We start from the raw sequence: 13,905 nt of genomic DNA, 5'->3' as shown, positions 1-13,905 counted from the left end.
ACTTTAACCTTGGTTAAAGTTTGATAACTTTTGCAATATTGAAGATAGCAACTTCATATTTGGCATGCATTTGTATCTCACGGAGCTGCACATTTTGAGTGGTGAAATGTCAAGGTCACGGTCGTCCTTCAAGGTCAAAGGTCAAATATCATTGTATTTTCATTTCCTAAAACTTTAACCTTTGTTAAGTTTGGTCACAACTTTTTGAATATTAAAGATAGCAACTTGATATTTGGCATGCATGTGTATCTCATGGAGCTGCACATTTTGAGTGGTGAAAGGTCAAGGTCATCCTTCAAGGTCAAAGGTCTAATTTATGGCTTCAAAGCGGCGCATTAGGGGGCATTGTGTTTCTGACAAACACATCTCTTGTTTGAATTGGTCTTTCAGAATAATCATGTATCTTTATCCTGTACTTTGTTCCCAAAGTGAAAGAAAAAGAAGTAAAAATTCTTGCATAATCTTCCCACATAGTAAGGTAATAGTTGTTTAATCTTTGGCATCACATACAACATTCAAGCTCAGTAATTGAAATGAAAAGCTATTAAGAAATATTGGATTTTACACTTTTTATGCCCCCGGATTGAAAGATGGGGGGTATATTGTTTTTGGCCTGTCTGTCATTGTGCGTGTCCCAAAACTATAACCAAAACTTTAACCTTCTTCATAACTTTTGCAATATTGAACGTAGCAACTTGATATTTAGCATGCATGTGTATCTCGTGGAGCTGCACATTTTGATTGTTGAAAGGTCAAGGTCATCCTTCAAGGTCAAAGGCCAAAAATAATAATTCAAAGCGGCGCATTAGGGGGCATTGTGTTTCTGAAAAACACATTTCTTGTTTTTTAAGTGTTCATGGTTTTCATGGCGCGTAATTGTAGTATCCTCAGTAACTGCACTTGAATAGTCCAATTAATACTTCAGATTCTCTCTTGCACAATTTGATGTCTGTTTTCCTTGTATCTATATGTACCTCAGGTCCCTATTTCCAAAAAAATGTGCAAGTCTTCTTTAAGACTTATTTGCTTTTGTGAGTCACCTTTTTTGTAATAATTGCTATTTTTTTAAGTTTTACAAAAGATAATTTAAGTTGTTTACATCACAAATATTTTTCCTTTAGGGCATGTTATACACATGTAATTTTAAGATTAGTTGAATCTTATCTTATTAAAGCAGGCTAAGGAATTTTTGAGAAATGAGTCTGATGTTAATATTTCCGGTGGGAGCTTTACAAGTACTGAGCCCAGGTGGGTTCACTCAATACTAAAGCATGCCTGTGGTTGTACATTGTAGGGAGGGAGGTGGTCATGTGATCAAAGTCCCATCCACTCTGGTGAGAACCTTCCCATAATGCTCTGCTCAGCCATGTGACATGCAAGTAGCCAATCAGAATTGTGCATTTTCAGTTTATTTTTTATGTTCAAATATTTAAAAAATGTTTTGTCTTATTCTTTTAAGTTTTGAAAGCACTTATTTCGCAGTTCTTATAGTGAATTAGTACTTACCAAAATTATGGTAATTAGACCTCAAAGACATCAAATAATTAAATAATCTCTCTATTGCTTAAGTTTTGGGTTCAAACTTTAAAGTGACATTTTTCAATCAATATGCTGACCTGATGATTTGCATGTTTTTTGAGGGGCTTTAGGAATAGCAACATGAGTATTGGTCTAAGTAAGCGAGCATGCATTAAGGGAAAAAACTATCACAATTTATCAAAATACATAGTGCACTTGCATGCTACATATTATGAGCTTTATTTGAGATCATATCATGTTGAGTGCTACTTATATATCAGGTTGCTACACACTTAAGAAATGTTTAATTTTCTAAACCATTTTGTGTGCTTTTTAAGTCTATAAATTGTGTTTATTGCGAGCTTTTTAGTTAAATATTTGTTACAAAACAGCCTTCTTATGCCTAAGAAATACTGTGCCCCATCTGCAAGCAAGCTTTTCATACATTTCTAAAAATGTTCTTATAAATGGTTTAGGCAGTTAATTCTGAAATCCATTTACAGCAATATTAAAATAAATACATCATGATTATTGGTAATACACAATGTAATAATAATGTCATTTTCAAGTGCTAGTAAAGGTGAATTCTCTTTTGCTTTAAATTGAGCAATTTCTCTTTGGGTTTAAATTTGACATTTCTTCTTTAAATTTGAAAATGATTTAGCACTGAATTCTTATTGACTGTGCAGGCACGGTAAATTCACTCATATGGGTGGATTTTTAGCTGACCAAGAATTTCTCATGCTGAGCTATCGTTGTCACCCAATAGTGTCCGTCATCAAGTGTCGAGCCTTGTCAATACTCCCGTTAACACTATTTTAAAACAACCCTCTTGATCAAAGTCATGATGCTATTGTTTTAGGTATCTGAACTAGAGGAATTTGAGTCTGCTGAAACTTTTGTTACTGGTCTCAAGAACTGGCGCATCATTTTATCATCTGGTAGTCAGATGTCATCATCACAGACTGGATCAAGCGATTTGCTGCAAAAACTTGACCAAGAGCCCTCTATGAGGTATGCTATAACAGGTGACCAGTCTGTGATCATAACACCATGTTTACTTCCTCCACTAGTGAAGAGTGTTCAACAGTGGTTAAAAGAGAAAACAAAGAGTGTGTCAGTGACAAAGACTGAAAACAAGAAACAAATATCTGATGATAATTCTAAATTAGCATTAAATGAAGATAAACAAAAGAAAACTAAAGTTGAAAATAATGGAAAATCAAAATTGAGTGTTGGAATAGAAAGGAAAAATGGGAGCTATAGATTAAATCTATTTACTGGAAAGCGTGAATGGACAAGTCAGTCGGATTCGGATAGTCCTCATTCTAGTCAAGAAAGTGAGGTTAAAAAACTGAAGACAAAACATTTTGCAGAAAAAGACAATTCTGTGCCTACCAAACATGACAAAGAGTATGATGATGAATTCACTGCAATAAAAACTCAAGATGATTCCCATACGGAGAGAGAAAGAAAGCTCTTGGAAGGAAAAGAAAGCCAAGAAGACATTGCAGATGATGCTAGTCAAGATTCTGGTGTGTTGCATAGCACGCCTCTCCTCCGTCGACAGTCTACTGAGTTGTTTGACTCCGCTTGCACACCTATCACAGCTGGGCTGGGAACCAAGCAATCTCAGGGCAGTAACAATGGTGCCGGTGCCCAGGAGTTTGTTACTCCAAAGCCTGGCAGGCGGATGAGACGTATGTCAACTAATACTGAGACAACTTTAAGAAGAGCCTTGTTGTCTACCCATGCTAAGGTATGGGCTGTATTTCTATCTTTAAACTTTATGCAAATCAAAAAGTTATTGACAGAATGATATCTGATTGTCTTGAATGCCTAATTGAGTGTTATTGTTATGCTGTAAAGTATGTAAATATTTATAATATATGTATTAGTAAAATAAAATACAAAAGGAAATTCCATGTAAATAAATGAGTGTTTTATCTCAAACTGAGACTTTCATTTTATTAAAAAAAGTGTGGCCTTTAGACAAATAACTGGTTAGCAAAAATAAAAGATCAGATGATTTAAAATTTCTGTTTTATATATGAAACTATGTTATTTGTTCATTGTATTTAATTGTATTGCTAGTCTTAAGTATAAGTTCTTATTAGGAGTGTTCAGAGAATTTTTTTCTAAAATTTTATACGCAGTATTGACAAGAAATTCCTTAAATTCCTATATTTGTACTTGAGAGCAAAAACAGGTTACAAGTATGTCTAACTTCAATCTACCAGTTCAGAGCATACAGACTAGTGAAATGTTTTACATCATGACAAAAAGGGACTAAATCCACTTACGTCTCTATTTCAGCAGAAGTTTGGTTCGCCCAGTCTGCACAGAGAAGACACGTCTCAGATTGAGGGACCTTCTCTGAAGAACTCGTTTGGGTTCAGACACAGCCAGCAGTATGTGCAGGACGCCAAGGCTCTCCATGAGGTTTGTGCAGTGATTTTGTTTGGCTTCTCATATTTTACAGCCTGTGCCTTTTGGATTGGGAAAAATAGTGGGAAATTGAAAAATTCCCAATGTTTATAAGTGAATGTTTAACTGCATTTTTATATGTATGCTACATGAATACAGTGTTACAGAACTATATCCTTGTATAATAAACTTAATAAACAAACTACAATCATGTATTAAGATTATTAGAAAAGTTTTGCATCTCTTGAGTGAAATTTTGGTCAGATTTTTGGAAAAAACAAACTTTGCAATTGGTAAGAGGCTGTAATTTTAGGTAAAACAAATCACTATTGCGGGATACTTGAACTGTTGTTTAGATCATGTTTGTTACAAAGCTCTTTTTTACTTCTCTGATGATGCAGATATGTATTTAAGTATTCTGCTCTCAGCCTCTCGACTATTTGCATTGTTTATTTGGCTAGTGATGTATACAATTACAATTTATGATTGAGTTCCCTGTCTTAAGAAGAAAAAATGGAGTACGATCTAAGAATTTCTTTAAATACTAATGAGTGATTCTTTTTGTCCCCTACCGATTTGACTGGAGGGGACTTATGGGTTGCGCTCTGTGTGTCTGTCAGTCTGTCACACTTTTCTGGATCCTGCGATAACTTAAAAAGTTCTTCATATTTTTTTCATGAAACTTGAACCATGGATAGGTGGCAATATGGACATTATGCACGTCATTTCATTTTGTTCCTACGTCAAAAATTCTGGTTGCTATGGCAACAAAAAAAAATATTCTGACAATGGTGGAGCCGGTATGGGACATATATTGCTTGTCTTGTTGATTAGGGCGTTTAAATTAGGCTCAAATTCAAGAGCATGAAAGAAGTAGTAATAATGAGTCTATTGTTTAAATCTATATGGTAAGTAACTGTATGTTTCTAATTACTTTGTAAGCAAGTTAGTTCTGATATCTAATATACAACACAAGTAAACATAAAGTTGTTTTAAAATTATGTATGAGATTTGCTTTTCTAAAAAAAAAGTGTGTAATAAAAAAAGGATGTTTATAAGACTTAAATGTTGTGTTTCGTCTTACAGTTTCAATATCTGACCATCATGAGCGTAGAAATCCATGCTGAAACGAGAGGCGATTTAAGACCTGATCCTGAACACGATCCTATTCAGGCAATATTTTACTCCATCTTCAATGATGTGCCTCCAGAGCAGGGCACCAGACAGGAATCTGGTGTTTTCATAGTTCACCCAGAATCAGCCAATCAGGAACAAGGAGACACCTGTTCAACATCCAATCAGATGTCAGATGACAAACCAGTGAGGTCACATGGTGTGTCCCAGAATGCCAAGGGGAAAGCCAATGTTAAAATTGAGGCAACATTGCTAGAGAAGTCTGCTATTCATAACATTGATGTGAAATATGTGAAGGATGAGAACGACCTTCTTCAGACATTCATTGATTTTGTTCACAAGTAAGTAAATAATGTTTTAATCTTATTTTACTGTTGATTTTTTTGGCACTGTGTTTACTGTATTTTTTACGTAAAACATGTTATGTGGCTTATTCTATATTTAGGCCAGAGTTTTTTTATCTTCTGTTTAACAGGAGCGCCGTATCCAATTTTCCGAAAAAGTGAAATAAAAATAAAATGGAAAAAAAATAATTTTATTTTTATTTTTTCCTCCGCATCCAACAAAAAGTGTTCTTCTAAAAAAAGTTATTAGTGTATTTTAGCCTTGGCTGTTTTACAAAACAATGCTGTTTTTACAAAACAAATAACTTTGAAAACACCCATAAGTCTAAACATTTTATCGGCGAAAAAGTATGTCCGAATATAGTACACATCCGAAAAATAGGTTTGTGTTACATCATGTTTTTTGTTTATCGGCATGAAATTCATTTCGCCCTAATTTTCAAGTAAATCCATAAACAAACAATACCTGTAAAGCAACCTTCCATTTAAATTCCAGCAAACACAATTTATTTCCTCACACCTGATAAAAATAAATACAAATAATTCAATAAAGTTCAATCTCCAATAGTTTTCACACATTGCATCCTTTATGGAGCTAATGTATTAATGCTGTATCTGACAGTACTGATACAGTATCAAAATTTCCAAGCTATACACACAGTTATTATCTTTGGTGATTATAGGTGCTACCTAATTTACGGGCAAAAGCTTTTTAAGTTTTTTTGATAACTATGTATTTTTAATAAATATATTGACATGATTGTGTTCAAAATATTATAATTGTTGCAATAATTAAGTAATGCATCCAAAAAAAATCAATCTTAAAACAAGTTACATGTTCCAAGCTTAACGATCTAGCATCTTATATTTTTTTTGTTTTCTAGCCACAGGAATTTATAGCTGGTTCGGTGTCTGTGGTATAGTGGATGGGGTGTCTGCTAACTGGCTGAGTCACTGGGAGGTCTCTGTATTGATCTCTTAAGTGGGAGCATTCTTTAGATAACCCTAAAGACATACTATGGCGTACCATTTGGGTTGAAAGTCAAGAAGACCTACAAGTTAAAAAGAGAAATGTACGTCAAAGTACAATTTGTACTTCGACATACATGTTTGTACTTCGACGTACACATTTTTGAACAGCCAATCAAAACACTAGTCTCTTGAGCTGCTTTTCCTTCAGATTTATTCATAATAAATGTTTAAAATCTCTTTTTTAATTTAGGACAAAATGAATAAAAATATCAAAATGGCAAAAAAACAACACATAGAAGTTTCAAGTATTTAATGCATTGAAATAGTTTATATACAAATTTGAAGAAGATTCAATCGTTACCTTTTTAAAATTAAAATTATTCAGCATATTGTGAGTATTTATTGATCATGCGGGGGCTGAGTATCACGACTGTCCAGTGCATTACTGTGTAGGAAATTCCCAACAGTAACCAAACAGTTACCAAGCATTAACGGGATAAATAATGTATTATAACCTCTCCGTTGGTCGTATTTTGTGATAACCATAACTTGCATAATTCAGAGGTTAATTCCGCCACGCCAGGTCAATAAATATGCACAATATCTATGAGTTAGCGGTCGATAGTCGCATAATTTGGTATAAATTATAATAATAATAATGTTTAATAAATAAGCACAATATCTATGAGTAAGCGGTCGATAGTCGCATAATTTGGTATAAATAATAATAATACCTATGTTCAATGTCAAATATCTCTAAAAGCAACAGATGTAAGGTGTCTTCTGATTGGCTAACACTCAAGGGTCGGTGAAAACTGTACGTCAAAGTACATTTCTCGTTCTACCTAGTAGGTCTTGTAGAATTTCGACGTCATGGTACGTCATATAGACACTAAGTACTGGTCCTACCCAGGAATCAGTTTGTTTCATCAAATGTCTCAATTCAACTTGTAAGCTTGCTAAAGCAGTTGCATTTAGCATACAGTACATGTGATGTGTCAAATCAATTTTGATTGACAAATTTGACAGGATTTTTTTTAATCCAATAAGTTTTAGACTGCCAAATAACACACACTACGTATTGAAAGCCATACCTGGAGCTTTCGTCTGTATACCGCTGACTTCATCAGAAGAATGATTTCTACTGTTGGGAAACGTTAACACCACTAATTGTCTTCTTATTTATTATCAATGTATAATTATGTGTAACAGCATAACAACATACTTGTTTCGCAATTAAAATATTTAATAAATACAGGTATCTTGCAGGTTTCTAATTTTCTTTCGCAAACTATTGTTAAATAGTTTAAATTGTGTCGCCACTAAAAAACTAGCCATTTTGTAGCAATTCTAAAATCACAGTCTAAACTGCATACACTTAGCTCTACAGTTACAATTTGAATGCAAATATTAGAATGCATCATGTTATATCATCCATATTTTTTTATTTAAACATTCAAATAACACATAATACAGTACATATATAAAAAGATATGTGGTATTGTGTGGATATACAAAACACTTCACATCATTTATTTGCACATAAAATAATAGTTACAAAATAAGTAAAACTCATCAACCTTCATTGCAAGAATATTTACGTATATGAAATTACAAAGTGGTGTTATTGTATTACCTTTTACAAAATTAACATTGCTGGTTTTGCACTAGCCATAAAACATTTATCATGGATTAGCAAGTAACAACCAATTTATTAATTACACAATAGAACGGAAATCATATTAATTGCATTATGCATTTACTAAACAAGCTATTTGCTACTGTTTAGAATTACACTATCTTACTAAAAATGATCACTGGTACTTAGTGCTTTTACATACTTGTGGTAAGTTTTGTATTACTAGTTTGACAATAATTGGCAGACACTTGTCGATATACAGACAAAATTTGCATGGAAACTTTTCATATTTTTTCAGCATAATTGCCTTCAAATTGTTAATTTAACAACCCTTTGACATTGTTTGCACATCTGATCTTATTATACCATAGCTGATTTTTGTTTATAGATAGACATATATAGACTTTTCAAAGTTCTATAAAAGTTCACACATGTTCCATCCAAGTAAAGAAACAGAACCAATAAAGATCACCACAGATAATAACTGTGTGTATAGCTTGGAAATTTTGATAGTTCGGGAATCCCTCCTTTGTTGATTTCTGTAAACCAAAACTGTCAGTTTTGCTGGATATAATGGCTTGTATAATGCCCAGCTCTTGCCTTGGCAGAACAGCTTCTAAAAACGGAAAAGCAACAAATATCTTAAAATTTGATCAATAATGCAGACAATTGATAAATGTCTTGTTTTTTGTTGATTCTGAATCTGGAAGATTTTTTACGTAAGATTGTGGTAGGAAAATTCCGGTATCGGATTTTGTGGTTTTAGGCCTAAACTATTTATAGTGATATGTTACCTTTTGGGATATCGGTAAAGTTCGAGCAGACGAGGTGAAAATACTTTAAAAATTAAAGCTAAAAGACTCAAAAGTTAGATCTGAATATCTTAAAAATTTGTGAATAAATGTGTTTCTGGTGGGTAACAACAACAACTTACCAGAATATTGCTCATGATCAAACGTAAAACTTCTTTCTGAGAGCGAATGGAAAATGCGTCACAAATTCTGATACATAAACAGTAGGGTGTTGTTATTGAAATACCGCGAGAATACTTGAAGAATAGAGATGCCAACTATAGTGTTTAAAACAAATATTTTTTTAACAAGAGTTTGTGATTTGTCAGGATAATTATAACAATAAGATATCGAAAAGATCAAAGCAAATAAATTCGACAGAAATCGGAGATTCTGCAATATATTAAAGACGGGTTATGTTCCCCTAAATTGTGTTCGGTGAAGACTGTTACTATATGTAGTGAACCAGTCTTCGGCTTATACCCACTGAAGAAGAGCATTCAGGGGAGATTATTGAGTAATGACCTAATTTTGTAACGGTTGCGAAGAAAAACAAGTAATGCGAGAATATTTAGTGCGATTCGCTACACAATTATGATGTCATTGATATAACTTTTTCTGAGGTATGTATTTACATGTGATTTAGCATATGTCAAAGTGTTTTTGATTTGTTCAAGTTCATAAATAGCATCGCGAAAATATATGTCGCGTGGCAATTTTTTTTGAGACGTATCCATATGTGGTGTTCTTATGTATTTTATGTCTAAATTCCCAATTTTTTATTATGTATTAATGCTGTATCTGACAGTACTGAATGCTGCCGGTAACGTAGTATTGATCAATGCCTTTCGGCCATTTGCCACCTGCTGAGGTGTTAAAAGTTTACAGTTTTAACTCCTAGAAATCGGCCCCAATATCAAAGACCTTTGATGTCTACCGACAGTATTGACAGCTTGCTTTTTGAGGGATTGATTTAATTGACGACATTTGGTAACACTGTTGTGATTGTCAAAGACTTGTGTATGTAAATGTTTTTATTGTTGTTTCTATTGGAATTTGAGTATAGGGTAATCATAATGTTTTATTTAGAAGACAAAATAAATATTAAATATTTATGTATAATACCAAAATACCCCCCCCCCCCCCAAAATAAAACAACACTTTTTTTTTATTGTGGGGTGGATGGGTAGTGTATGTAAATACAATTTATATTAAGCACTTTCATGCACACTTGAATGCGGTAAGACGGTTGTTATTGTGTTGTTTTCTTTATACTTGAATTGTTGATTTAATTAACTATAAAGAGGATTGAATAAGCAGGATTCATAATGCACATCTTGTATTCAGTAATTTAAAAGGGTAAACACTAATGCAAATAATTACAAGATAAAACAAAAAAACAAGACTTCTCCTTATTTCTCCTGACTTCTCCCTAAAAAATGCCAGTCAAGACAGTAAGTCACTTCTCCCTAAAATTTGACCCTAGGCCGACCCCCGTAAAACTGTTAATTAGCTGTAATTGTTCTTACTATTAGCTCACCTGAGCAGGAATGCTCATGGTATGCTGTTGTGATCGACACCATCTGCTTTTTCAACAGTTTGTGTGTCCTCAAAAGTTTGCTTAAACATTTAACTTCTTTTCATGTTTTTAAACTTTTTTGAGACCCCTCACACTTTTTACTGACTGGACACTGTCTGGCAATACCAGGCAAGTTTACAGGTAGTTATTTTTACTGTTTTTAGTTACTTCCAAAAATAAAAAATATAATTTTTGATTATGCTTTATTTTTATTTATTTTTCCTTCGAAACTTTTTTGAGTTTTTATTTTTATTTTTTTTCCCTCCACCTACTCAAATTTAAAAAAAAATCCTGTTAAACAGAAAATAATAAAACTCTGGCTTTAGTGTTGCTGTATTTAGTTATGTTGCTATATCAAATTGTGCCTTTACAGCATACATGATGTATAATTTATGGAAAAGATTTTTTTTTTTTTAAATAAGGATGCTTGTTTTTACCGTCGTAAACAAAGTTTGATTGGGAGTTAATTAAATTATCTTTGTCTGCCAGTTTTTGGTCCCTGACCTTCAGTTGGTTGGTAATTTGACATACAATTGTGTTTGAGCTAACTAACTCCAATTTTCTCAAGTGATTACATTGATAATTAAAATATTTCATCCGATGAAGTGAAGATGTGCCCATGAATTATCCACACATTCCTGAGTTTTTACCCCATGAAAATAGCTTAAAAAATGTTTTCATGCTGGGGTATCGTCCATGATTGTGACAAAGGTCTAATTTCATTAAAAAAAGGATTCAACAGGAGAAATTAGGAGAGATCAAATAGCCAATGGACCCAAAAATGTTTGGTGGATCCCCTAGATTTTCTTGTAAAACTCAAATGTCCTCTGTACAAGAATTATAGACAGTACAGAGGGATTGGCAACGATGGCAAAAATATAAGTGTCTAACCCTGTATTCGTATCTAGGTGGGACCCAGACATACTTGTGGGCTATGAGATACAGATGCTGTCCTGGGGCTACCTGCTGCAGCGAGCTGCCACACTGAGCCTGAACCTCGCCAACTCCATATCACGTGTGCCCTCGGCCAAACAGTCGAGCCACCACTCGGCTGAGAAGGATGAGTATGGCGCAGACCACATGTCCGAGATTCACATCGCTGGAAGAATCGTACTCAACCTGTGGAGAGTGCTGAGGCATGAGGTGGGTCAACGAAATATTGTAATAGTTTGCTGTGTTGAGGCAAGAAATAAATTGATTGTTTGTTTGTGTAACAGTCCTTAAAAAAAATCTCAGGAGTATGATTTCTCCTTAAGTCTCTGAATGACATTGATATGTAGATGATCTTTTAGAGAAATTTCGGCTGCAACAAGTTTTTGCAAGATTATGGAACTTAGTCTTTTTGTTCAAGTAGCTGTAGAATATAAAGTGGATTTTTCAGGGTCGAAACAATAATGATATGTTCATTAGTGTCTTTGAAATGTTTTAAGTTAAAGCTAGAATGATTTCCTTTTTCTTTCAAGGTTGCTTTACAATTAGTCCCAGATTTGCTTTACAATTAGTCCCAAATTAGCTTTATAATTAGTCCTTGATTTGCTTTACAATTAGTCCTAGATTCGCTTTACAATTAGTCCTAGATTTGCTTTACTATAAGTCTCAGATTTGCTTTACAATATGTCCTAGATTTGCTTTACAGTAAGTCCTAGATTTGCGTTACAATTAGTCCTAGATTTGCTTTACAATAAGTCCCTGATTTGTCCTAGATTTGCTTTACAATAAGTCCTAGATTTGCTTTACAATTAGTCATAGATTTGCTTTTCAATTGGTCCAAGATTTGCTTTACAGTTAGTCCCTGATTTGTCCTAGATTTGCTTTACAATAAGTCCTAGATTTGCTTAACAATTAGTACTAGATTTGCTTTTCACTTAGTCCCTGATTTATACTAGATTTGCTTTACAATAAGTCCTAGATTTGCTTTACAATAAGTCCTAGATTTGCTTTTCAATTAGTCCAAGATTTGCTTTACAATTAGTCCTTGATTTGTCCTAGATTTGCTTTACAATAAGTCCTAGATTTGCTTAACAATTAGTCGTAGATATGCTCAACAATGAGTCCCTGATTTGTCCTAGATTTGCTTTACAATAAGTCCTAGATTTGCTTAACAATAAGTCCTATATTTTAGGCATGTTGTTTTGTGCTCCAGGTCACCCTGAATATCTACAGCTTTGAGAATGTAGTCTTCCATGTGCTTCATCGACGCATTCCCCTGTACTCGTTTAGGAGTCTGACATCATGGTTCAAACACCGCACACATCTGCATAGGTATGTAGCATTCTTTTCTCAAATCAAGGATTGAGCAGAAATCTTTTTAATCTGTTTTACAAGTCCACTTACGCTAATAAAAACTGATACTTGAGAAAAAAAATTCTTAAGTACAATTTACCAGCCAAAATACAAAAAAACATCATTGACTAATTAAGAAGATTTGTTGATTATAAACTTTTATTATTGCTTTAATACAAGCGATAGTGTGTGATGCGTCTCGACTAAATTTGAAGTACATAGCATTTTGAATACAGTGAAATATACATCATAATTGCACCAAGAGCTTTGAAACATAAATATATTTAAATTGATTTTTCTAAAACGGAATAATGCTCTGTGAAATAAAGTATATTTTCCTTTGTAAGAACAGAAACCACATCAACATTTATTCACAGAATTGATAGGGTCTTTAACATTTTAATCTTGGTCACTAAAGTCTAATGCTCAACCCTTGCAATATGTTTGAATTCCTCAATAATTTTTTTCTTTGTTTTCTAATCTTGTTCCGAACAAGAACACAAAAATGTTTTCTCTAATATAAAATTCTGCCTTCCAATATAAAAAGCAAGTTTCTTCAGCATTTATATGTGGTAAGCATATGATTGCATACTTTGTAGAATTTATTTGAAACGTAAACTTGCATGTTTTGTTAAATATAAGTCACTTTGCAATGTAATCTTTTACAACTTGTCAGGTGGAAGGTTGTGGACCACTATGCAACTCAAGTGAAGTGTAACCTACAACTGCTAGACCAGCTTGACGTGATTGGTCGCACTAGTGAGTTTGCCCGCGTGTTTGGGATCGAGTTTTACCACGTGTTGTCTAGAGGTTCACAGGTAATGTACCGTCAAGTATTCAGTCTCCTAAATACATTTGACATTAATCTGTTAGTGAGTGGCTGAGTGAGCGAGTGATAGAGTTAATAATCTGTTAGTTAGTGACTGAGTGAGCGAGTGATATTATAATCTCTAGTGTTTACCATGTGCAAGATTTACCAATGCGCTGAAGATGACTTAACCCTTTGCATGCTGGGAAGTTTGTCGTTTGGCTAAAATGTTGTCTGCTGAATTTCTAAAATTAGCATTTTCTTCGATTTTTTTCAGAATAGCAAACAGTTTGGATCCTGATGAGACGCCACGTTTTGTGGCGTCTCATCTGGATCCAAACTGTTTGCAAAGGCCTTCAAAATTCGGTTCCAGCACTGAAAGGATTAATCTGTTTCTTATCATGTTTAAT

The 13,905-nt window shown here is 33.7% G+C and overlaps 1 protein-coding gene across 1 annotated transcript in view; it reads left to right on the top strand.

The window, feature by feature from the left end:
- LOC127878475 (uncharacterized) overlaps positions 1-13,905 on the top strand; it is a 143,340-nt gene that overhangs the window by 98,825 nt on the left and 30,610 nt on the right. The window contains 7 exon segments of the mRNA XM_052425001.1: positions 1,295-1,334; positions 2,381-3,277; positions 3,838-3,960; positions 5,032-5,420; positions 11,313-11,547; positions 12,548-12,666; positions 13,364-13,505. Of these exon segments, the coding sequence (XP_052280961.1) occupies positions 1,295-1,334; positions 2,381-3,277; positions 3,838-3,960; positions 5,032-5,420; positions 11,313-11,547; positions 12,548-12,666; positions 13,364-13,505 (1,945 nt within the window).

This window comes from Dreissena polymorpha, chromosome 4 (assembly GCF_020536995.1).
Source record: "Dreissena polymorpha isolate Duluth1 chromosome 4, UMN_Dpol_1.0, whole genome shotgun sequence".
NCBI classification, from domain to species: Eukaryota; Metazoa; Mollusca; class Bivalvia; order Myida; family Dreissenidae; genus Dreissena; species Dreissena polymorpha.
Note: the sequence above shows the minus strand (reverse complement) of the source record. Positions and strands in the feature narration are given on the sequence as shown.